This window comes from Chlorocebus sabaeus, chromosome 9 (genome assembly GCF_047675955.1).
Source record: "Chlorocebus sabaeus isolate Y175 chromosome 9, mChlSab1.0.hap1, whole genome shotgun sequence".
In the NCBI taxonomy this organism is placed as follows: Eukaryota; Metazoa; Chordata; class Mammalia; order Primates; family Cercopithecidae; genus Chlorocebus; species Chlorocebus sabaeus.
Window position 1 is genome coordinate 71110004 of NC_132912.1, and position 26260 is coordinate 71136263.

At 46.8% G+C, this 26260-nt stretch overlaps 1 protein-coding gene across 2 annotated transcripts in view; it reads right to left on the reverse strand.

Annotated features, from left to right (window-relative positions):
* HK1 (hexokinase 1) overlaps positions 1-26260 on the reverse strand; it is an 87147-nt gene that overhangs the window by 30175 nt on the left and 30712 nt on the right. For both annotated transcript variants that reach the window (XM_007963221.2, XM_007963222.3), the window contains exons 3-7: positions 12508-12656; positions 7632-7751; positions 3693-3788; positions 2988-3087; positions 2701-2884 (exon numbers count right to left, since the gene is read on the reverse strand). In XM_007963221.2, the coding sequence (XP_007961412.1) occupies positions 2701-2884; positions 2988-3087; positions 3693-3788; positions 7632-7751; positions 12508-12656 (649 nt within the window). The remainder of the gene's footprint in view (positions 1-2700; positions 2885-2987; positions 3088-3692; positions 3789-7631; positions 7752-12507; positions 12657-26260) is intronic.

The following is a 26260-nucleotide window of genomic DNA, read 5'->3' on the forward strand; positions in this document are numbered from 1 at the left end:
TTGTCATTTCCTTGGAATTGTTCTCAATGAGACCTGACCTACAGTACGCAGTAAACTGGTGATATGGTTTGGCTGTGTCCCCACCCAAATCTCACCTTGAATTCCCACGTTGTAGTGGGAGGGACCCAGTGGGAGATAACTGAACATGGAAGCAAGTCTTTCCCGTGCTGTTCTAGTGATAGTGAAAAAGTCTCATGAGATCGGATGGTTTTAAAAGAGGAGTTCCCCTGCACAAGTTCTCTATGCCTGCTGTCATCCATGTAAGACATGACTGGCTCCACAGTTGTGAGGCTTCCCCAGCTGCGTGGAACTGTAAGTTCATTGAACCTCTTTCTTTTGTAAATTACCCAGTCACAGGTATGTCTTTATCGGCAGTGTGAAAACGGACTAATACAACTGAGAAACATATTCTAGAAAAGAGACTTTGCCCCAAACTTTCACTTTCTCATCTGTACCCCCATTTATCCACCCACTCATCTCTCATCCATCATCAACCACCCATCCATCCATCCATCCATCCATCCCAAAAATATTTATTGCAAGCCAACCGTAAACACAGTTTATAGTTTAGCCTTGGGATACAGTTCATCTCTTTGAAAAATTCAGAAATGCATCAATGAACAGCAGAGAGATCCAAGTTTACATCCAAGCCATGCAGGGTTCCCAAACTCAGGCCAAGAATAAGGGCCTGGGCATTACCTGTTCAGTTACCACAAGTGGCATGCCCCACCTGCACTTCTAAGAAAAGAGACTTCTCATTAAGTGACTGATAGTAACTACAAGTACATAACCTCTTATCTGAAACCCTTTGGGGTCACATGCGCTTGGGAATGTGGAGATTTGAGAACTTTAGAGATGCAATAGGGTATACGTGCCATGTGTCACAGAATACCCCCAGAGGTAACTGAGGCAGCACTGCCATCAAGCATATTCAGGGCTTTTCAGTGAAACATACAAATAGGCACAGTAATAACTTGATGGCAGTGGGGTCAGGTCAATGGACTGGGCAGGGTGGGGGTGGGTGTGTGGTTAAAAAAACCTTTGTCAGAGCTTTGGAACTGGGGTCCCTTATCACCAAGCTGGTGCCACAGTCTCAGCCTGCAACGGAGATGCTCAACTCTGGGTGTAAGAACTTGGGAATTCCCTCACTGAGAAACCTAGTTTATTCGCTGCTGCCACCTCCAGTGGCGGGGAGCTTGCCATTGATGAACATCCATTAATTCAGGCGGAAAGGCCAACTGTCCAGCTTGCAGTATTGAGATCTTTTGGGTGATGCATTTCAACATGGCTAGTAAACTCCTGTTTCCCTCTAGCATCAGGATAAGGGCTATTAGGTCTACAGAGTCAGTGAACATCTCCCTGTAGGCCGACAGCATCCAACTCTGGGATAAAGCTGCTAGGAAGCTGGGTAGATCAGAGAGAGCTAGTAGCATGGCAGCATCACAGAGAAATGTGAGCAGGCACGCCAGGAAATATGTGGCTCAGAGAAAGCAATACCCGCTCTAACCTGAATAATATCACTCTTACCTCTGTAGCCAGGAGCTTTCCACAGCCAAAAACAACCTGCCTGTAAGTCTGATGTTCTTTATCAACTCTGATGTGTCTACTCATGCTTCACATTGAAGAAGGTTGCTTTTCCGTTCTCCCTAACGTCTATATGACTTATACTCTTCTTACCCCGACTCCTCTGCACAACAGATATTTGCATGTCTGGCCTATCTCCCCATCTAGATTGTAAATCTTGGGAGGGAAGGTGCTGTTTTAGATTCTCAGAGCCTAGCACAGAGCTCAGCACATAGTAAGTGCTCAATAAATATGTGATGAATGAACAGACACTCATCTCCCTTAGATGCCCCACACACCATGTGGCCTCTCTTACAATAAACAGCAACACTCGTGACTACAGCACAGAGAAATTTTTTAAGCCTTACATTTACACTAATATTTCTGTGCTTTGTTGGAGGAGCATTTTTGAACCATTCATAATTATTAATTTTTGTGCAACAGGGGATAATTTGAGGACTTTTTTTTTTCAGGGGCTACTGAGCTCCTGGGCTCCCATTCACCTCTTGATCTCCTCCCCTGACCACCAGCACCTGCTCAACTCTGGCCCCATTCCCCATTGGATGGGTTCATTTCTGTGCTTTTCATTGTCATGATGTTTTACAAGGACACAATCACAGTGTAATTAAACAAAGATAAGATTATTTTAAAAGTGCTTTTCAGTTACAGACTCTACAGCTGTGCATCTCACCAAATAAGGAGCAACAAATAATGCAAATTTTGATGGGCTTTAGGCTGGGCACGGTGGCTCACGCCTGTAATCTCACCACTTTGGGAGGCTGAGGCAGGCGGATCACTTGATGTCAGGAGTTTGAGGCCAGCCTGGCCAACATGGTGAAACTCGTCTCTACTAAAAATACAAAAAATTAGCTAGGCGTGGTGGTGCATGCCTGTAATCCCAGCTACTTAGAGGCTAAGACAGGAGAATCGCTTGAACCCGGGAGGTGGAGGTTGCAGTGAGCTGAGATTGCAAGGCAGAGCAAGACTCCGCCTCAAAAAAAAAAAAAAAAAAAAAAGTGACAGGCTTTTCTGTTTGTGATCACTTGGCTTTATGCCCTTTTCATCTCCCATCCCAAATCTTTCATTAAATATCCCCTAAGTCACATATGTGGTTAGAAGCAAAAGTTAAGGACTCACAGCTGTTTTCCAGGGTTGAGGGATCCCCGGTCAATCTCCCGGTCAAACTCTGTCCGGATGTCTTCTAATGATCCATCATCTCCAAAGGCTCCCCATTCTGTGTTGATACACATCCTCCCCTCGTCTCCTTCCACCAGATCAATGTGCCTCAGTTCCTCCATGTAGCAAGCATTGGTGCCAGTACCTGGGCAGGACAAGATCAGAAGCTATGACCACACGACGAGGAGGGTGCAGAGCCACCTGGAAAGATGGGCTGAACAAATGGATGGGCAAAGGGGATACGTTACCGATGATCAGGCCGACTTCACACTGCTGGTCGTCATAGCCACAGGTCATCATGGTGCCCACTGTATCATTCACCACAGCTACAATGTTAGCATCATAGTCCTGGGGACAGATAATGGGGTGTCACTGTCCACTCACACATGGAAGCAGAGATCACACACCTTAACAGTGCTTGGCAGGAGTGCTCCCGTTTTCAGAACCCCTGCTTTTGTGAGTGGTGCTGGTTTCATTACAGCTGGTACTCAAATTAACTAGATCACAGCATGGTGATTAAGTTATGAAAACCTCATAGTTCCCTTAATTACCTGGCTTAAGAGTCTTTACGCAGTGAGGATTTTACTCTTGGAGCTACATTCCTCTGCAAACCTCCGCAGGAGGTCCACGTCCCGGATAAGGCGGGCTCCTCTGCCCTTGTTCTGAGTACAGCAGGCTGCATCTGTGACACCCACTCCCTGAATAGCCCAGCACTCCTGTCAGGAGGCAACCCCCTGTTCCAGGCCTGGGTCCTTCAGGCAGCACCTCCAAGAGCTGGGCTTTGCACCATCCCCATCGCCGCCATTCCACACTGGGGATCCTCAACTCTCCCCTGCCTGGGTCTTCAGGCTTTGACACTACTGCCCCCCAGGAAGGGCACTGGTCTGTTTTAGAATGCAGCCCTATTCCCCACACCCCTGCATGGCTGAGGCAGAGGGCCCAGGAGAAATTACCCCTCGCTTTTTGATAGCTTTGTTAAGCAGCTTGACCACATCTGCTCCTTCCACTCCACTTGCTTTAAATCGCTTTGTCCAGGTGATCAGGATGGCCTGCAAAGAAGAACGGATGGGACTGGATGAGGGCTAGGAGACCTCCAGCACCTCAAGGCCCTGGGCATTGCTCCAGGTCAGGGATGAAGCAGAGGCCCATAGGGGCCAAGTGGCTCCTCCCAGATCACACTGGGCTGGGGGAGGGGCCCAGAGGAGCCCAGACTCCTTTCTATCTCTGGATCATCCACACAATGGGCTTCTCTGGGGGCGAAGATAGGGTGGGGAGAAACCTGCTCACAATATCCAGCTCACTCCAGAAGATGTGGGGACAGTAATGCCACATGGCTTGCCAATCTAACTGGATGCCAACTGCGCAGCCAGATCTATTTAAAAAAGGAGCAAGAGAAATCCCTGGCCCCCTTCCCCACTTCCCAACCAGACCCTGGCTTCCACAGCCCTGGGAAAAGAAAGCCAGAGCCAAACTGGAAAGAGAAACAAAATGCTAAGATGAGTCTTGGCTGCTGAGCTTTTAAGAGCCAGGTCTCATACACTTAGGGAATGATGTGGACTATACATGATTTGTGCCTCTTCACCAGCTTTGGGACTTAACCTCCATTTGTAAGTGGTGACTCCCCTATTTACACAGTATGATCCTATTTCACTTTGCCTATTAGCGGAGAAACATCAAGGATAGACATCCAATGATAAACATTCCATAATTTTATCTTACTTTGATAGTTTTACATATTGCTTTTGTTTTCTAAAAACTAAAAAGATATGAGAACAGAAAAATAATTGTTATACTTGCTGTTTTACTCTGAATGGGACAAGTGACTATAAATGCAGCAGGCTTAGAAGATTCGCGGTCCAGGCCCTGCAGGCTTGCAGAGGCAGCTCAGGGATAGGATTCTGAGCACATGGGCCCTGCCCCAGCTCATGGTGGGAGCCACACAGACCGGAGCATGCACCGGGGAGGGCAGCCCTTGATGAGAACTAGTGGCTCTTTGCTCAGTAGCAACTAAGTCAGGAACTGCAAAAGCCCTGGACACTGTCTGCCTCCTCTCAACCAGCCTTCTTCCTCTAAAGCCTCAGAGAACCAGGTGTTATGGGACAAAAGTGGGGCGGCCAATCTGGAGACCTGGTCCTATTTCATACTCTCTGCCCATTTCCTGCTGGGCAGTTCCCTTCACTCTTCTGAGGTTCACTCTGCTCCTCTAGAATCAGGGAGCTAAGAAGCATTTTCTGGAGGGGGTGAAGGCTGGCAGGTGGGATGCCCCCAACCTTTGGCTCCTTCTCTGTTCACAACGCCCCCTCCCGGGCATGTCTGCTCTACCCTGCAGGCTCTCGTGCCCATGAGGTCATTCCCTCCCACCTCCTGCAACACTTCTGTCCCTGGAAGGCTGTGCCTTCATGGGGAACAGGCTGCATCTGCTGTTATAAGACCTACTGTACGGTAACATTTAACCTCAGCACTGCAGGAATACAAAATAAACACACTCTGGCCATTCTCTCCCAGGGCCTAGCTCATGCCCAGCACAGGGATGGCCCTCAGTTAATAGCTGCAGAGAGCACATGTGAACAACGGTGAAACACAGTCCACCAAAGTCTCTTCATCCCAGGCCCACCTCTCACAGGGGAAGTGGGAGTGACTCATGTTTCAGTTCTCAAAAGCCAAGGGAAGCTTGTACTGACAACAGGCCTTGCCAAAGGGTTTGGAAGGACACGGTGGAGGCCAAACTGCTCTGAACTCCTTGGAGGGGCCTTCTCAGATACCAGAACCAGAGCAAGAGTCTACATACGGCCACAGCTTCCTGAAAGCATAACAGGTCAGACAGAACATCTCAGAGGCATTTAGACATGTTGGAGGTGGGCGGAGCACTGGATAGGAGGTGGGGCCTGGGACCCTGGTCCAAGACCTGCCATTAATAAGCCCTCTGACCCTGGGGAAACCTCTGTGCTCATCTTGGTCTGCTGGGCTCTCAAGCCCCTTCTTGCTGATTCCACAAATTATACAGATGTAAGGGTTCCAGCCACAGGAAGCAGTGCCCAGGAAAGGGCGCTTACCCTAAAGGCATAAAGGGACCCAGGAGTGCTCCCTGCAAGTGTGGAAGGTGCCCTGAGCCCAAATGCTACTATCTTGCAGCAAAGTAGACCAGTTACGAGCACAGAATCTTCCTGGCTAGGTGACCTTGGACAGGTTCTTAGCCCCTCTGAGACTCAGTTTCCTCATCTGTAAAGCAGGAATCATAAGCACTTAACTCATAGAGATGCTTGAAGATTATGTGCGCTACCGGTGAAGTAGTAAAACAGAGCCTGGCCGGGCGCAGCAGCTCACGCCTGTAATCCCAGCACTTTGAGGGGCCAAGGCGGGTGGATCACCTAAGGTCAGGAGTTTGAGACCAGCCTGGCCAAGACGGCAAAACCCCGTATCTACCAAAAATACAAAAATTAGCCAGGCATGGTGGTGGGTGCCTGTAATCCCTGCTACTACGGGGGCTAAGGCAGGAAAATCGCTTGAACCCAGGAGGCGGAGGTTGCAGTGAACCAAGATTGCACCATTGCACCCCAGACTGGGCAACAAGAGGGGCCCTGAATAGTTAAATATCAGAATTCTTTTTTTTTTTTTCTTGTTTTTAAGACAAGGTCTCAGGCTGGGCACGGTGGTTCACATCTGTAATCATAGCACTTTGGGAGGCTGAGGCGGGAGGATCACGAGGTCAGGAGTTCAAGACCAGCCTGACCAACATGGTGAAACCCCCATCTCTATTAAAAATACCAAAATTAGCCAGGCGTGGTGGTGCACACCTGTAATCCCAGCTACTCAGGAGGCTGAGGCAGTAGAATGGCTTGAACCTGGGAGGTAGAGGTTGCAGTGAGCCGAGATCGTGCCATTGCACTCCAGCCTGGGCAAGACAGGGAGACTCTGTCTCAAAAAAAAAAAAAAAAAGACAAGGTCTCACTCTGTCCCCCATGCTGGAGTGCAGTGGCACAACCATGGCTCACAGCAGCCTCAATCTCCTAAGCTTCTCCCACATCACTGGGACTACAGGCACATGCCAACACACACAGCTAACTTTTTGTACAGATTGCCCAGGCTGGTGTTGAACTCCTGGGCTTAAGTGATCCTTCTGCTTCAGCCTCCCAAAGTGCTGGGATTACAGGCATGAACCACTGCACTCAACCCCAGAATTCGTATTATTAGAAGTTTATTCATGGGTGGTTTGTGTTTGTGGTATGTGTGTGTTTCTATCTCTCCATGTAAAAAAAAAAAACAAGGCTGCATGTATTTATTTTGTATTCCTGCAGTGCTGAGGTTCAGTGTTATCATATGGTAGGTCAGGGTCCATCCTTGCTGAATGAATGAATGAATGAATGAATGAATGAATGAATGAAAAAACAAATAGATGACAAACAGCAAGGTGGGTACAAGTCACCTCGGAGGTCACCAAGGTCATCTCTGGGACTGGAGCCACTGACCAGTTCCACTACGGAGAGGCAGCCCTGGCACCTGAGGGACAGGGCTCTGAGCATATTTGCAATAACCAGGGCAGTTTCCAGGTAAACATCACGCCATGCAATTCTGGCAAAGAGCTTTCCCGCCTCTCTCCACCACCATTAAACCTACTTTATTTTCCTTTGCTTGCTTAAGATTAATAAATGCTTCTGTGTACCTGGTGGCCAAAAATACCATGATTTGTCTCCAAAAATACATAAATAACTAAAGTAAGTGAAAAAGTAAACACTATATCATGATACCACACTAACTTCTGCAAATATTTCTTTAAAAATACCAGACATGCAAACCATTCTGCCAGCAACAGAGAAAAGTTGTGGAGCAAAGGGCTTGTTAGCTTTTTCAACCCAGGGCATCTGCAGAGCCTAATAATCCCAGAACATCCTTACCTCATCTATTTTGGATTGTTGGCAAGGAAAAGAAAATGTGAATCCCACAGGTAACTTCTTGTCCTTGATCTTCCTTTTCTCCATGAAATCTCCCAGGCACTCAGCAACATGATCAAAAAGCTGAAGGAAACATGAGAGAGCAGTCAGGGGGCCCCAAAGCAGGCTTAGCATTTCACAGAAAAATATAAACCATTCCCTCCCACACACACAGAAAGGAATACATCTACCCAAAGTGCTTGTACTCATGGGACCTGGTGGCCCTGTCTGAAAAGCCATGCTGTGTGTGAATGCAGAGAAGAGTCACTTTTCAAAAGCTGCCTTGTGGGCAAGTACAGCTCTTAGGAAGCAATTCAAAGCCTTCAAACAGAACTGGCCTTTCAGTGGTCACTAATATGCAACATCTGGGAACTGAGAAAAATGGAAAAATAACAGAAAACCAGCTATGCCTTCACAACGCACAGGTCACGGGTCTCTTCAGTCATCCAGGTGGAGTGGCCTTCCCGCCCCACCCGAAGCCATGCTCTCTGAAAATTTCAGAAACTCCAAGGGCAATTCCACAGCCTCTAGCCCACTGGAGTGACTTAACAATCCAGACTATCATAATGTTACTTTTTACCGAAGTATCTTATGCATACCCCAAAAAGTACACACGTCTTTTGGAGTGTGGAGTTCGCTGTAGCCATCCATGTAACCAGCACCCAGACGGAGAAACACAAGATGGAGAAACACCTGTAAGACGCCCCCTTCTGCCCCTGCAGTCACTACTGCTACCACCCAGTCCAAGGGCAACTGCCAGCTGCCCCGACGTCTATCACCCTCAATTACATCTGCCTGTTTTTCTGGTGTGTCTAAAGGGAAATGAGACCGTGTGTGCTCTTTGACATCTGTGTTCTTTCACTCGACACTATGTGGATGACAGTCATCCACGGAGTTGAGTGTCTTTGCCAACTGTTCATTCTCATTACCACACAGTATTCCTTGGTATGAATATATCACAACTTATCTCCTGCATTGTAACCTAAGCTTGCCTGCACTATAACATTATCTATGACTTATTAGGTGCATACATATCTTAGGAATCAGCTAGAAAGAGCCTGGAACACTGGTTCCTTAGCTTCTACATGAATACTGCCCATGAAGAGAGGCTCACCACCTCTAAGGTAATCTTTTTGGATCTCTAAAATATAACCGGAGCCAGGCATGGTGGCTTATGTCTGTAATCCCAACACTTCAGGAGGCCAAGGCAGGAAGATCACTTGAGCCCAGGAGTTTGACACCAGCCTGGGCAACATAGTGAGACCTCCTCTCTACAAAAAGCTTAAAAATTAGCCAGGCATGGTGGCACTTGCCTGTAGTCCTAACTACTTGGGAGGCTGAGATGAGAGGATCCCCTGAGCCCAGGAGGTCAAGGTTGCAGTGAGCCATGATCACACCACTGCACTCCAGCCTGGGCAGCAGAGTGAGACCCTGTCTCAAAATATAACCAGAACAGAAGATAATATTCTGTGTGTTCTAACCAGAGGAGTGGTTAGTAGAACTAAGAACCTCCCTTCTTTATCTCTCTGCCTCTAGTAATCCAACCTGAGCATATATATACACACACACACACACACACACACACACTTTTGGCAGCCATGCCACAATCTAGCTAACCCCTTGTCTCTTTCGCATGACTCTCATGACACTAGACTCCCTTACACATGGCAGTGACACAGCCATAGAGCTTTTTGGACCCCAGAAGAAGGCTGTCTTGGAAGAGCCAAACCATAGTCACACAAAGTGGCCCCAGCCCGAACTCCCAGGCAAGGTCATCTGCCTGAAGCCTTTACTTGCAGGGCCTCGTGAGGGGGCCAGAAGTCACTGCTGCTGTTCCCATCTTTCCCCAGATTCCCCCACAAGCCAGCTCTAAAGTCGGACTTTGTTGCCAGAGTAAAAGAAAACCTGGTCAATTTTAATGTAGGACCTTCTATCCCTGAGTCACTACTACTCAGGCTTCAGAGCAGCTGGCATCTTAGGCTGAGTTGACACATGACCCTCCCCAGAGAAGCCGGCTAAGCTTCCTGTGACCTACATTGCAGACTGATATAAACTCATTACTAAGTTACTCCTCACGCCCCAGGCCATCTGCATTCGGAGGCTCCAGACTCTCCTGCAGACTCAGAAGAGAAGGCCGGGTGGAGGGAAGGCTGCCTCTGGAAGAAGCAGGGAGGCGCCTGGGAGAACTCAGCCTGCAGAAATGGATTCCCCTGAATGGGACCTGTCACCAGTTCCTGGATCTACGCCAAACACAACTCCCCAGAGTGCTCCATTGAGAAAGAAAGGCTGTTTCTGGAATGCTGGTGATCCAGGGTGACAAGCCTGCCCAAAGAGGCAGGAAGCGACCCACCCTAGGCTAAGCTATGTCTGCAATCAACTAGGAAAAAAAGTTACCTAACCTCTCTGAACTCAAAGCTTTAGTGTCTTAAAAAAAAACATTATTTTCTCTTCTTTCCTGACAACATACTCTTTATTTGAAAAATACACAGACTATGGTCAGGCGCAGTGGCTCACGTCTATAATCCAGCACTTTGGGAGGCTAAAGTGGGAGGATCGCTTGAGTCCAGGAGTTTGAGATCTGCCTGGGCAACCTGGCAAGTCCCCATCTTTAAAAAAATTTTTTTTTAATAATTTAAAATAAAAATACTTGGTCACTCTCATTAAATATGGCAAACGATGGCTAATACAAAAACTTAAACATTTATCATTCAAAAGTCCCAAAACTAAGTAAGTGATATTTTAAGAATGTTTCATTTGTGCTTCTGAATTTATTAAAGCTTAAAAGTGCTCTGGGCTGGGTGCGGTGGCTCACACCTGAACAGGCAGTTCGAGATCAGCCTGACCAACATGGAGAAACCTCATCTCTACTAAAAATACAAAATTAGCCAGGTGTGGTGGTGCACGCTAACTCCAACTACTCAGGAGGCTGAGGCAGGAGAATCGCTTAAACCCAGGAGGCGGAAGTTGGTGAGCCGAGATTTCGCCACTACACTCCAGCCTGGGCAACAAGAGTGAAACTGTCTCAAAAACTAAAAAAAAAAAACAAAAAAGAATTTGCTATAATGGTACTACATTGTCATCATTATCGTCATCATCCTCTTTCCAGGCTGCTTAAAAGGAGCAGAGGAAGAAACAGAGACAGTAGGAAATAAAGTGATTCTAGGACTGAGAAAAGAGGGCGACAGGGACAGAGGCTGGGAGAGATGAAGGGGGCAGTGGTAAGAAGGTGAGGGTACTCCCTTAATTAACAAACCTAGCTCCTAAAGGTCAAGCCAAAACACACAGGCAATGTTTGCAAAACACACAGGAAATGTTTGCAGCACAGGGTGAGTCTCAGTGGTGAATGCACCAGGCTTAGGTAGCTAAACCCAAGGACCATGGGAAACGGAGAGTGATAGGCCAGTGTGGGTTCCAAACAGAAAGTGCAGGATGCCAAACCCTGGGCTGCCAGCCACCTGCAAGGAGGAGCAACACAGCAGCCAACTGGACATGGTCAAGAGACCTACCAGCTGGCAGCCTTTGTGTAGGCACCAGATGGATGGGCCAGTCTCTGCAGCCCAGTAACAGAGGAGCAGCAGGGGAGCCCTTGGGCAGGGCCATCCAGTAGTGATGCACCCAGTTTTGGTGGCCTTCTATAAAGTGGCTCACCTGCTCTAGTGACAGTGTCAACTGTGACACTCACTGTGACATAATCTGAAGGGCTCTGAACCAAAACCCCAGGGAGCAGGTCAGCCAGGATTAGCCCTTGTCTCCTGGACAAAGAAAAGGCTTGGTGGATTGCTCCAGGTTCCACCCACAGAAACTTAACAGCAAAGCAGAGTCAAGAGGAGAAGGCTCCAGGGTCTCATCTCAAAGTCCACCCCAGAACAAAAGAGTACCCTGGAGATCTTAGTCATGAACCTTGCGGTGAGCACACCCTCCTTAAAGCAAACATTTGGCCAGCTCTGAGTACATATGCTGGACAGCAGCCACAACTCAGGAGACGAGCCAGACTGGAGGAGCCAGAACACCTACAGGAGAGAAGAGGAGTGCACCCCTGCCCCACGATGGGCTTAGGGACCCAGAAATGACTGAAAACCTGCAGTGGGCTGCCTGAGCCCTGATCACAGGGTCCTCAGCGAGCTACAGACCCACCACTCCCCCTACCCAGACAGGAGGGAGCAAGTGAACAGGCCCTTCATAGGCATGCCCACAGCCCCTTGGGGAGGGAGGAAGGGCAGTGAGGAGGGGCAGCCCTTCCTGGGGGCCCAGCGTGGGAAGCGCCAACAGGAGTGTGAAAGGAGGAGACTGGGATTTCCCTGCTTCTTCTGCTTTCTGTGTCAAGGGCTTGAACAATGCTATTCTAAATTAGGTAACAAGAAGCCCCCAAATAGCCCAGAGCCGTGAGCCCTCAATCCTGCCCGACAAGGCCATAGTTATACCCTACAAGGCCTGGGCCTCCAGTAAGTGGGTGAGGCCAATGACCAGGAAAAAGGGGCATTTTCACCTGGGGCTCTGCTAAAACTGCACTGGGGAACTGACCCCAGGATCCACAGGGAATGAGTGCATTTACCCAACAGAGCTGCAGGACCTCCCTCCTCAAACCCAGACTCTGCAAGTCCAAGCAGCCCACTTCTACTACATCAGTTTACCCAGACAGAGGGCCTCTGTTTAAGCAGAGCCCCCACGCAGGCTGTCACATCCTCTGCCCAGGAGTCCTTTTACATATGCATCTATGGCAGACTCTTTCCAGCAAGCCTCTTCCAGGGGCTGGGGATGCCAGTGCTTTGAGGCCTGGTTCCTGTAGGTAACCGAGGGGATGCTGGTCCAATGGGGTGACCCGGAGGGAGCAGGGACCCACCTGGCTTCCACTGCCGTGCACGATGTTCTCTGGGGTGTCATAAACCTCGGACTCCATGTGAACATTCTGGTTTTTCTCATGATTCACTTGCACCCGCAGAATTCGAAAGGAAGACCCACCAAGATCCAGGGCAATGAAATCTCCCTTTTCTGTTTAGGGCGACAACAGGTATCACATCAGATTCAAATGTTAAGGGGAAGCCACATACCATGCCCGCTTCCTGGCAGGGCATAGGCCCTGCCTGCCTCCCCCTGCCACATGCTGTTATCAGCCAGAAAGCAGCAATCATGCAAACTTCATCCAACCACTGCCATATACGCAGAGTAGGCAAGAGAAACCCTATCCTACCATGGAGTCCTTAGACAGAAATAGCTTCAAGCAATCCCAGTCTCTTCCTTCTGACTATAGGGGAATGGAAGTACTGAATTAAGTACAAATTCCCACCCCATGTTTCTCTAGTTTCTTAACCTATTTCAAAAACAGCACTGCTATGCAGAAATAAAAAATCACACAGCATTTCAACTGAGACAAAGCCCTACATCTGAGGTCCACCCAGTGCCTTGGGTCTCTGCATGTCAGCTCTGACATCAATTACTCCAGGCCTCCACTCACTCCACAGGGTTGTGTTTTATCATTGTGGTAAAATACACATAGCATAAAATTTACCACTGCAACCATTTTCAGGTGCACAATTCAGTAGCATTAAGTACATTCACAATGTTGTGCAACCATCACCACTATTTTCAAAACTTTTTCATCACCCCAACACAAACTCTATAACCATTAAGCAATAACTTCCATTTGCCCTCACTGTCAGGCCCCAGCATCCATGATTCTACTCTCTGTCTCTATGAACTTGCCTATTCTGGATATTTCATACAAGAAGAATCACAGTTATTTGTCTTTTTGTGACCGGCTTATTCCTCTTAGCGTAATGTTTTCAAGGTTCATCCATATTTTAAGAATTTTACCCTTTTTTAAAAAGCTAATAGAGACAGGGTCTTGCTCTGTCACCTGGGCTAGAGTATAGTGGTGTGATCAAAGCGTACTGCAGTCTCAAGCTCCTGGGCTCCCAAGATCCTCCCCCTTCAGCCTCTCAAGTAACAGGAACTATAGGCAGGTATGAGCCACCCTGCCCCCAACAGAATTTCATTCCTTTTTTCTTTTCTTTTCTTTTCTTTTCTTTTTTTTTTTTTTTTTTTTTGGAGGCAGAGCTTCACTCTTGTTACCCAGGCTGGAGTGCAGTGGCATGATCTCAGCTCACTGCAACCTCCGCCTCCCAGGTTCAAGTGATTCTCCTGCCTCGGCTTCCCAAGTAGCTGGGATTACAGGCATCCGCAAGCATGCCTAGCCTAATTTTTTATTTTTAGTAGAGACAGAGCTTCACTATGTTGGCCTGGCCACTCTAACTCCTGACCTCAGGTGATCTACCCGTCTTGGCCTCCCAAAGTGCTGGAATTACAGACGTGAGCCACCACACCCGGCCTCATTCCTTGTTAAGACTGAATAATATTCTATTGTATGGATCCACTATATTTTGTTTATCCTTTCATCTATCGATGGACTCTTGGGTCGTTTCCACCCAGAGGGTGCTTTTAACAGAATTCCCTCTTGGTCACATAAAAGTACCAGTGGCCAAAGTACTGGCCTGCTATAGTTACCTCCCTCGGGAGCAACATGTACAGCACAGGGGTGGGCTTCACGGGGAGAGAGCAAGACTGTACACCGAGACCACCAGACAGCAAAGGCAGGTGGCCATGGGCAAAGTTCCAACCATTAAGCCACAACCAAACATTCTGTACCCTTCATCTCATTAGCTACCCTCACGATGCTCCCAGAAAAATCAGTTCAGATCTGTTTCACTCGTGATGCTAAGGTGACATCCCCACTGTCCTAATATCTATCTTGCCAGAGGTGACAGCCACCCCTGCCTTCCAGAGCCCATGATCCACCAAGCCCTTAATCCTATGGCAGTAAATACTAGACTGCTTTGGGGTATCTCATTTTCCTAGGTAGGCAAATATCTTTATTATTATATCTTATGTAACAGCATTATTGAAATTTAATTCACATACCATAAAATTCATCCATTTAAAGTATACCATTCAATAGTTTTCAGCATATTCGGATTTATGCAACCATCTGCACAGCCCGTTTTATAACATTTTCATAATTTCAGAAAGAAACTCTGTACCCTTTAACTATCAACTCCCAAGCCCCTCATCCTTCTCCATCCCTAGGCAACCACTAATCTATTTTCTGTTATTATAGATTTACCTCTTCTGGACATTTCATATCAATGAAATCATACAGTGGCCAGGCGTGGCGGCTCATGCCTGTAATCCTAGCACTTTGGGAGGCTGAGGCGGGTGGATCGCTTGAGCTCAGGAGTTTGAGACCAACCTGGGTAATATGGTGAGTCCCTGTCTCTACCAAAAATACAAAGAAAGATTAGATGGGCATGATGGTGTGTGCCTATAATCCCAGCTACTCGGAGACTGAAGTAGGAGAATCGCTTGAGCCCAAGAGACAGAGGTTGCAGTGGGCTGAGATCACACCACTGCACGCCAGCCTGGGTGACAGAGTGAGACCCTGTCTCAAAAACACAAAGAAGAAAGAAATTATACAGTATATGACCTTGTATGACTGGCTCATTTCACTCAGCAAAATGTTTTTAAGGTTCATCATGTTATAGTGCATATGAGACTTTATCCCTTTTAATGGCTGTTACACTCTATGGATATAATACATTTTATTGTTCATTTATTCGAACTCCTGACCTCGTGATCCGCCCGCCTTGGCCTCCCAAAGTGTTGGGATTACAGGCGTGAGTCACCGCACCCGGCCTCATTTGTCTTTTATGTGTTGAGTTGTAAAAGTTTTTTTTTTAATGTTCTAGATATAAATCCTTTATCAGACATACGACCGGCAAATATTTTCTCCCATTCTGCGGATTGTCTTTTCTTTTTTTCATGGTATCCTTTGCAGACAAATGTTTTTATTTTTTGTTGTTGTTGTGTTTGAGACAGGGTCTTACTCTGTTGCCCAAGCTGGAGTACAATGGTGCAATCATGGCTCACTGCACCCTTGACCTCCTGGACTCAAGAAATCCTCCAACCTCAGCCTCCCAAGTAGCTGGGACTATAGGCATATGACCACACCTGGCTAATTTTTTATTTTTTGTGGAGACAAGGTCTCACTGTGTTGCCCAGGCTGGTCTCAAACTGGCTCAAGTCATCCTCTTGCTTGGCCTCCCAAAGTGCTGGGATTACACGCATGAGCCACCACGCCTGGCCAAGTTTTAAATTTTGATGAAGTCCAATTTTCTGTGTTTTTTCTTTTATTGTTTGCGCTTTTGGAGTTGTAGCTAAGACTCTATTGCCAAATCCAAGGTCACAAAGATTCACACCTGTATTTCGATCTAAGAGTTTTATTAGTTTTAGCTCCCACATTTAGGTATTTGATCCACTTCAAGTTAATTTTGTACATGGTATGAGGTGTAGGTCAAACTTCATTCTTTTGCATGTGGATATCCAGTGTCCCAGCACCATTTGCTGAAAGGACTATTCTTTCCCTCATTGAATAGTCCTAGCACTCTTGTCAAAAATCAACTGACCGTAATATATGCATTTATTTTATTTTATTTTATTTTTGAAATGAAGTCTCACTCTGTTACCCAGGCTGGAATGCACTGGCGTGATCTCGGCTCACTGCAACCTCCACCTCCCGGGTTCAAGCAATTCTCATGCCTTAGTCTCCCAAGTAGCTAGGATTACAGGGATGTGCCACCACATCTGGCTAATTATTTTGTATTTTTAGTAGAGACGGGGTTTCACCATGTTGTCCAGGATGGTCTCAAACTCCTGACCTCAGGTGATCCACCAGCCTCGGCCTCCCAAAGCACTAGGATTATAAGCGTGAGCCACCACACTCAGCCTGTATGCATTTATTTCTGAACTCTCTATTCTGTTCCATTAGTCTACATGTCCACCTTCATGACAGTACCACCATGTCTTGATTACTGTTGCTTTGCTGAAAAATTTGAAATTGGCAGTGAAATTCCTTCAACTTTGTTCTTCTTTTCATGATTGCTTTGGCTATTCTGGGTCCCTTGAGCTTTTGACTTTTAACACAAAATAAGGTTTGCTTTCTGTTTTTAACAGAGAGAGTTCTCTTTTATAAAGCTGACTTATTTTGTATTTGATTCTAACCAGCTATAAGCCCTGACAATGCTACATTTCTGGAACTTACAATGGTGTTTGGAATGTAGGTAAAAACTGAGCAAATACTTGTGGAATTAATGAAGGTATAAAGAAATAAATAACAAACCAAGGAATTCTCACATTGAATGTCACTGTTCCTATCTTTTTTTTTTTTTCTTTTTGAGAGGGAGTCTTGCTCTGTTGCCCAGGCTGGAGTGCAATGGCGTGATCTTGGCTCACTGCAACCTCTGCCTCCCGGGTTCAAGTGATTCTCCTGCCTCAGCCTCTCGAGTATCTAGGATTATAGGTGCCCACCACCGTGCCTGGCTAATTTTTGTATTCTGTAGTAGAGATGGGGTTTTGCCATGTTAGTCAGGCTGGTCTCAAACTCCTGACCTCAGGTGATCCACCTGCCTTGGCCTCCCAAAGTGCTGGGATTACAGGCGTGAGCCACTGCGCCCAGCCTGTTCCTAACTTCTTTCTCAAGTTCCTTGAGGGAAAGACCACAGTTTGGGATTCTCTGTCCTTGGCACCCAGGACAGCTCAGCAAATGCTCGGTACCTGCCTGGCCACAGGGACTGGTGGTCCATTCATTCATTCAAGGCAACTTGAATGGTTAGGCTTTGTGTCCCCACCCAAATCTCATCTTGAGTTGTAACCCCCATAATGCCCACATATCAAGAAAGAGACCAGGTGAAGGTAACTGAATTATGGAGGTGGTTTCCCCATGCTGTTCTCGTGATAATGAGTGGGTTCTCACGAGATCTTATGGTTTTACAAAGAGCTCTTCCCCCTTCACTCAGCACTTCTCCTTCCTGTCACCTGTGAGGAAGATGCATTTTCTCCTTCCACCATGATCGTAAGTTTCCTGAGGCCTCCCCAACCATGCTGAACTGTGAGTCAACTAAACTTCTTTCCTTTATAAATTACCCAGTCTTAGGCAGTTATTTGTAACAGTACGAAAACGGACTAACACAGCACCCCTGCTTGCTGTTTATTAAGCACAAAGCAGTTATGCTATCATGTGAGATACACACAGAGGAAAAACCAGAGTATGTTTTTCCTTTTCTCTACTCACCACAACACAGAACACACCTGAGACCCTGGATGCATGTGGGTTTTTCCCCACACACCAAGCAAGTAATTCTGCAGTGAATTCTCCAGTGAACACCAGCTCCATGCTCTCTAATTCAATTCAATTCTTTCACTAGCTACCTGGAGACAGCATCATATCCCACAGGTTGAGGGCTCGTTCACACGAGGCTGCCCTCCCCCGCAAATTCAGACACCAGTCACAAGCACAGGTTGTGGCCTGTGCTCACCACTATAAATCGGGGTTCCTACAACCCCCTTCTTGGGTTCCATTAGTTTGCTAGAGAAGTTCACAGACCCAGAAAAACACTCCACTTACATTTACATATTTACTATAAAGGATATTACAATAAATACAGATGAAGAACTGGATGGAAGAGATGCACAGGGAGGGGCATGGGAGAAAGGGCAGGAGCTTCCATGCCCTCTCCAGATGTGGCACCCAGGAACCTCCATGTGTTCAGCTAGCCAGAAGCTACCAGAACTCAGTCATTTTAGGTTTTTTTCTTTTTGCTTTTTTTTTTTTTTTGGTTTTGTTTGTTTGTTTGTTTGTTCTTTGAGACAGGGTCTCACTCTTTCACCCAGGCTGGAGTGCAGTGCAGCTGCATGATCACAGCTTACTGCAGCCTCAACCTCCAGAGCTCAAGCGATCCTCCCACCTCAACCTCCCGAGTAGCTGGAACTACCAGCATGTGCCACCACACCTGGCTAACTTTTTTGTATTTTGTGTAGTGACAGGGTTTCACCATGTTGCCCAAGCTAGTCTCAAACTCTTAGGCTCAAGCGATCCACCCGCCTGGGCCTCCCAAAATGCTGGGATTACAGGCATGAGCCATCATACCTAGCCTGTTTCAGGTTTCTGTAGAAGCACCATTACAGAGTTGTGATTGATTAAATCATCAACCATTGGTTTATTCGCTCTATTTTCAGGCTCTCTCCCTCCCTGGAGGCGGCATGGGGGTTGGGGTTGACGGCAACCCTCTGATCACATGGTTGGTTTCCCTGGCAACCACCCCCATCCTGAGGCTATCCAGGGGCCCACCAAGGGACAAAAGACACTCTCCTATCACCCAGGAAATTCCAAGGGATTTAGGAGCTCTGCGTCAGGACCAGGATCAAAGATTCTCCTAGCACCTCTATCACTCAGGAAATTACAAGGGTTTTAGAAGCTAAATGCTAGAGACTAGGGGCAGAGACCAACATGTATACTTCTTACCATTTCACATATCAGTTGGTTGTTTTTTTAATAACAGTTTTACTGAGATATAATTAACACAGCATGCAATTTTTACCCATTTTAAAGTGAAAAATTCAGCGGTTTTCAGCATATTTACAGAGTTGTGCAACCATCACCACTATCTAATTTTAGAAAATTTTCATCACCCCAAAAGAAATTCCACACCCATTAACAACCATTCACCATTTCCTCCCAACCTCTCTATCTCCCAGCAAGCACTAATGTACTTTCTGATCTACAGATGCTCCTATTCCAGACCTTTCATATAAATGGAATCACACAATATTAGGTCCTCGGTGTCTGGCTTCTTCCACCCGGCATAAGGTTTTCGAGGCTCATCCATGCTGTAGCCTGGATCAGTACCTCATTCCTTTTTATGAACTGATTATATTCCATTATATGTATATATCACATGAAGCCACTGGTTTTAAATTATTTGTGGTCCAAAGGAAAGAGAGAGAACAAGGGAGAATGCTGGGAAGCAGGTATCATAGATTTGGTGGAAATTCTGACCCTGACTTTGTGGCATTGTTCAAATCAATATAGAATTTTCTTTGGGTTCCCATTGGAGTCCTAACTCCAATAGTAATTTACATCGCCACTAGGTTAAAAAATTGAATTCGGCCGGGCGCGGTGGATCATGCCCGTAATCCTAGCACTTTGGGAGGCTGAGGCGGATGGATCGCTTGAGGTCAGGAGTTTGAGACCAGCCTGGCTAACATGGAGAAACCCCGTCTCTACTAAAAATACATGTAGTGGCAGGCGCCTGTAATCCCAGCTACTCAGGAGGCTGAGGCAGGAGAATCGCTTGAACCCAGGAAGCGGAGGTTGTAGTGAGCCGAGATCGTGCCACTGCACTCCAGCCTGGGTAACAGAGCAAGATTTTGTCTCAAAAAAAATTGAAAAAATTGAATTCAGTATGAAGTGGCTCCTCACAGGTGAGTGAGTCACTAGAATATCAGAAACATTTTATTTGACCGTCCATCAGCTAACATTCACTGAGTCTTTCTGCACCGATCACTAAGTGCTTACACGTGTCCTTTTACTTTCAGTCCTCGCAACCCTATGAAGTCAGTACTGTCATGACGCCCACTCTACAGATGAGCAAGTAAAGGTAAAGAGCGGTTAGATACCTTGTCCAAACACACAACCAGTAAGTGGTAGAGTCAGCATTTGAATCCGAAGCCATAATGTATAACCAATGAAAAATGCCTCCTGGACAGAACTCAGGGACAAGGATCCCCAGGGAAAGAGGGGGCGAGAGAGAGACTTCAGCACATCAGGAATGGCTACACTTCTTTTCTGGGGTTCTTCAACTTCCACGATTCCTTATAGCTTTTTTTGTTTTTGTTTTTGAGACGGAGTCTCACTCTTGTTGCCCAGGCTGGAGTGCAGTGGCGCGATCTCAGCTCACTGCAACCTCCGCCTCCCGGGTTCAAGCGATTCTCCTGCCTCAGCCTTCCGAGAAGCTGGGATTACAGGGGCCCACCACCATGTCCAGCTCATTTTTGTATTTTTAGTAGAGACGCCACATTGGCCAGGCTGGTCTCGAACTCCTGACCTCAGGTGATCCACCCGCCTTGGCCCCCCAAAGTGCTGGGATTACAGGTGTGAACCACTGTGCCTGGCCTAGCTTTGGTTTCTTTTATTTATTTATTTATTTATTTATTTTTATTTATTTATTTTGAGACGAAGTCTCGCTCTGTTGCCCAGGCTGGAGTGCAGTGGCCGTAATCTCGGCTCACTGCAAGCTCCGCCTCCTGGGTTCATGCCATTCTCCTGCCTCGGCCTCCCGAGTAGCTGGGACTACAGGCGCCAGCCACCATGCCCGGCTAATTTTTTGGGGTTTTTTGTTGTTGTTGTTTTTGCCTCTAGTAGAGATGGGGTTTCATGTTAGCCATGATAGTCTAGATCTCCTGACCTCGTGATCTGCCCACTTTGGCCTCCCAAAGTGCTGGGATTACAGGCGTGAGCCACCGCGCCTGGCCCGCTTTGGTTTTATTTTGCTTCATTCTTTAATGAAGACAGTGAAAACTCAGTCTGATAAACAACTATAAACCACTTGTGCATAGAGGAAAAAGGGGCACAAAAGCAAATACTACACTGAGATGAAATGATCGGTACTTTTTATTTTAATATTTTACTTAATTTGCTGTTTTAATATTCACCTAAACATTTATTTATTTCATGTTTTTATTTGTTTGCTTTTTTGAGACGGAGTCTCACACTGTTGCCCGGGCTGGAATGCAGTTATGCAATCTTGGTTCACTGCGACCTCCACCTCCCGGGTTCAAGCCATTCTCCTGCCTCAGTCTCCCGAGTAACTGGGTCTACAGGCATGTGCCACCATGCCCAGCTAATTTTTGTAATTTTTAGTAGAGACGGGGTTTCACCATTTTGGCCAGGATGGTCTCGATCTCTTGACCTCGTGATCCGCCAACCTCGGCCTCCCAAAGTGCTGGTCCTATACTCTGTTGGGCAAAAGACACTGAGGAATGATGGATAATTGATAAACTTTTCTGGATGTCTAGCATCTCTTTAGAAAACTACTCTTCCATTTTTCGCCTATGAGGTTGGAAGTAGGGCTGAATCCCCACTCTAGCTCCAGGAGTACCAATGTGTGATCCAGGCATGGGCTCCAGGGGAGTCCCAAGTCACCCATCTTGTCCATCGTGATTGGTTCAGCATGGGCACATAACCCAAGTCAGTCAATCACAGCCCTCTCCAAGACCATCCCAGGTCCCACAGGGAGCAAGGCCTGCTCTTTGCACAGAGATCGCTGGCTATAAGGGGAGGGCTCAGCCTAGGGCTGCAGGGGTAGGCCCCACCCCTGTAAGAGGAGAGATGGCCTATGAAGGAAGCCAACACACAGGAAAGGAGCTGACTGAACTAGTAAGAGACAGATGAATCCCTAGATACAGAAGTCAACTCACAGTGAGACTTCCCAGTTAGAGGAAACTAGAATTTTCTTTTTTTCTTAAACAAATTTGAGTTAGATTTCTTTCAGCTACAACCAGAAGGTTTCCAAGTTCAATATTCTTTGTCAGGAAATGAATCCCCCAAATACCCACGTGCCCTCCATAACAAAAGGGCCCTATCAGTCCCTTTTACCTCGGGTTGACTCCCTGATTCAGAGCTGTCGTGTCCAGTCACCGCCTTGCTGAGGGACTGGAGCTGCAGCCTGCCGTCGTCTCCCCCACATTTTGTGTGGCTAGCTCAGGGGTGGGGGTGAGACAGCCTGCCTTGGCTTGCCCCTTTTCTCTGCCTCCTTCCCCTGTAACATCACAGAGATGCCAGCGAATCCTGAAAAACTCTGCATCCTTCCTGCAGGGGCTCGGCTTACACATTCAGGCCTGCTGGGTGGGGTCCTTGGACTGGCTCCATTGGTTGGGAAAGATTTTTCCAAGGAACTCTTACAAAGCCAGTTATTATATCATAAGACGGATGAGGATGATGATGACCCACCGTAACTCATGGTGGTTTGCAGTTTCCAAAGACTCTCATTTGATCCTGATGATAGCCTGGTGAGGCAGGCGGGGCAGGGATTACCGTGGCCATTTTACACATGAGGAAATGGAGGCTCGGAAGTTAAATGGCTTCTCCAAGGTCACACAGTTTGGGAGTGGCACACCCAGAGACTGAGTCAGTGTTCTAGATTTTTATTTCCCTTTCTCTTTGGCTATAAGCTCAGCCTCTTTCTGCAGTAATAGGTGTTCTCCCAACTTCCTCTTTCAATCTTTGGTCTCAAACCTTCCTTCCTGCTACTGGGGCCTCCTACTTGTGACCTTTCCTCACATTTCCCATTTCCACTGAAGCCGGGAGAACTGCTCCAGAGAACCGTCATTAAACAAAACATCCGAAGGGCTACTGGCAATTCTCCACTTTCTAATGACAGCCATTATTACCAGCAAATAATGGAAAACAAACACAGGACAGATGTGTCTCAAGTACCAGCCTGTGCTGGAATACAGGGCAAGCAAAAACTCTGCCTGCAGGAAATGCCTGCCTGAGTCCAGCTCAATGAATTGATTCTTTTTTTTTTTTTTTTTTTTGAGACAGAGTCTCTGTTGCCCAGGCTGGAGTGCAGTGGCGTGATCTCGGCTCTGGCTCACTGCAACTCCACCTCCCAGGTTCAAGTGATTCACGTGCCTCAGCCTCCCAGGTAGCTGGCATTATAGGCACCGGCCACCACGCCCAGCTAATTTTTGTATTTTTAGTAGAGACAGGGCTTCGCCATATTGGCCAGGCCAGTCTCAAACTCCTGACCTCAGATGATCCACCTGCCTCAGCCTCCCGAAGTGCTGGGATTACAGGCATGAGCCACTGTGCCCAGCCTCAATGAATTAATTCTGTACATGAGATACACAGGCATTCCTGCCCATCTACAATCCAGCTGCATGATGGGAACTCCACATCTTCTTCAAAAACCTGACGAGAACACGAGACACTCAGGAGGTTTCACAGATGGAGAGAATATTTGAGATAACCCAGCAATCTTTCCATATAGGAAAACTGAGACCACCCAAATGCTGCAAGAAGAGAAGGTAAATATTTTCCTTCCGTTGACTGGAAAATAGTAGTATGAATATTTAGGGTCCCAAAATAACCGTGACTACACTGTAAATGGCTCTGTTTTGCGTGAAAAAAGATAATGGCACATCCAAGCTTCCAGAAAATATTTTTTTTTACTTCTCCTTTGGATAAAAACTTCTCTTTTGGGTAAAGACTGTGCTAGGAACAATGAAGCCAAAACCAAGAAATATCGATTCCTATTTAGCCTCCAAAAGCTTTCTAATTAGTCCTTACAATATCCTTAGGTATAAATGAGAAAAGGAGAAAAACAGGACACTTCGCGAATGCGGGAGGCTGGGCACAGAGGGAAAGCAATTCCCAAGAGACTGGGTAGTGAGGGAAACCAATATTTCACCCCAAAATATGGCTTCCTCGTATAATAAGTATTTTGAACTAAAGGCCCTTAAAGATCAACAGATGCTGGAAAATGCTTGTCTCCTATCTACATAAAGACCACACAGACCCTCCAAGGAGAACTTTATCCTTATCCTCCCTGTTATCTCATTATCTATTGCAGAAAAGAAGCCTGAAGCATCTGACCACACCTGAATGGACGTTTTTAAAGATGTCTGTTCCTAAACCAGGCGTGGTGGCTCACGCCTGTAATCCCAGCACTTTAAGGGGCCAAGACAGGCAGATCACAAGGTCAGGAGTTTGAGACCAGCCTGACCAATATGGTGAAACCTCGTCTCTACTAAAAATACAAAAATTAGCCTGGCGTGGTGGTGCGTGCCTGTAATCCCAGCTACTTAGGAAGTTGAAGCAGGAGAATTGTTTGAACCCAGGAGGCGGAGGGTGCAGTGAGCCAAGATCGTGCCACTACACTGCAGCCTGGGCGACAGAGCGAGACTGTCTCAAAAAAAGAAAAAAAAAAAATTTGTCTCTTATTCAATTCCAAAGAGAACCGGTACTGGTTAATCTCTGTTCCCTGATGCCTTCATTCTCCCTAGTAATCATTTACTGTTCCCTGTCTCCTGCCTCCCCTCTGAAAAGAGAAAATGTGACTGGTCACGGTGGCTCACACTTGTAATCCCAGTATTTTGGGAGGCTGAGGCAGGTGGATCACCTGAGGTCAGGAGTTCGAGACCAGCCTGGCCAACATGGCAAAACCCCATCTCTACTAAAAATACAAAAATTAGCCGGGCATGGTGGCAGGTGCCTATAATCCCAGCTACTTAGGAGGACTGAGGCAGGAGGATCACTTGAACCTGGGAGGCAGAGCTTGTAGTGAGCCGAGATCGTGCCACTGCACTCCAGTCTGGGCAACAGAGCAAGACTCCGTCTCAAAAAAAAAAAAAAAAAAAAAAAGAGGAAATGTAAGTATCTGGGCCCCACCAGGATACTTGGGTAATCAGTCTGTGATTCTCCCACATGCATGTTAACAAATGTGCATGCCCTTTCTCCTATTAATCTGCCTTTTGTGAGCTGATTTTTCAGCCAACATTCAGAGGGCAAAGGGGATTTTTCCCTTGCTCCCTACAGTAGCTTTGAAGAGGGAATTCTATTTAGCCAAATCACCAGTGTTAAAAGGCTTCAATAGTTTCCTTCTTTATTATTCATTCATCCACTACCTCAGAAATGATATGCAGCAGCGAAAAGCCACTTTAGGTTTCTGGGGATTTTTAATGATGTACAGATTACTTAAGAGCAACTGAAAAATAAAAATACAAACAAGCCAGGTGTAGTGGTTCACGCCTGTAATCCCAGCACTTTGGGAGGCAGGAGGATCGCCTGAGCCTAGGAGTTCGAGACCAGTCTGGGCAACATGGCAAAACCCTATCTCTACAAAATATCAAAAGCAAAAAAACTCACCTGGCCATAAAAAAATGTCCAAAAGAGAATAAAAGTAATTAAAAATGGGCTGATAGGTATCAGAATGTATGTATCAGATATGTCTTCAGAAATGCTTCTGGAAAGTCAGTTGAGTTCCGAAACTCTGTGTCTAGTCGACCAGGGTCAAGGTCAGTGAGAAAGGAAAGCTTGTTTCCTCCCTCTGCCTTGGAAATCACATCAGCACTTAGACATTTCTCCACCACGGTGAGCACCAATTTATCCCTCCGTGGTTTGGGATTGCCACTAATTCTGTCACTAATTACTACAGTTGAAGCAGTGATTAACATTTCGAAAAGGGAACAGCACTATGGATTTACTATTAGGAGGGCCCAAATTCTGATTACTCCAGGGATCTCCTGATTCTTGGATGATAAAGGAGCCCAGAGGGAGGGGGAGGTGAAGATGGAAGCCCGGAAGCCCGGCATGACACGAAGGGGCAGGGAGTGGACTGGGGGTCGAGGATCCAAGTCCTTAGCATCAACAGCTATGTCTTTGCGGGGTTGTAGGAACCATTCCAAGCGAAATGTGGGCTCTGAGGCACATGAACTGAACCCACCCATAAATATTTGGAATGGGGGGTGCCATTTATATGAATCTCTAAAAGGGGGTGAAAAATAAATTTCACAAATGAGTATGAGTTCTGAGCCTTATTTGGAGGAGTAGCCAATATGGCAAACGGCTGGATTTCTATTGCACTTGGATCACACTTTGAGACCCTCAATCCTGGAAACAGTTTGCGAAGGAGAGAGGGAGAGCACCCCTGCTGACATAGGTCCCTGAGACTTGAGCTGGCTTGAGAGCAGGGCTCAATGGGAAG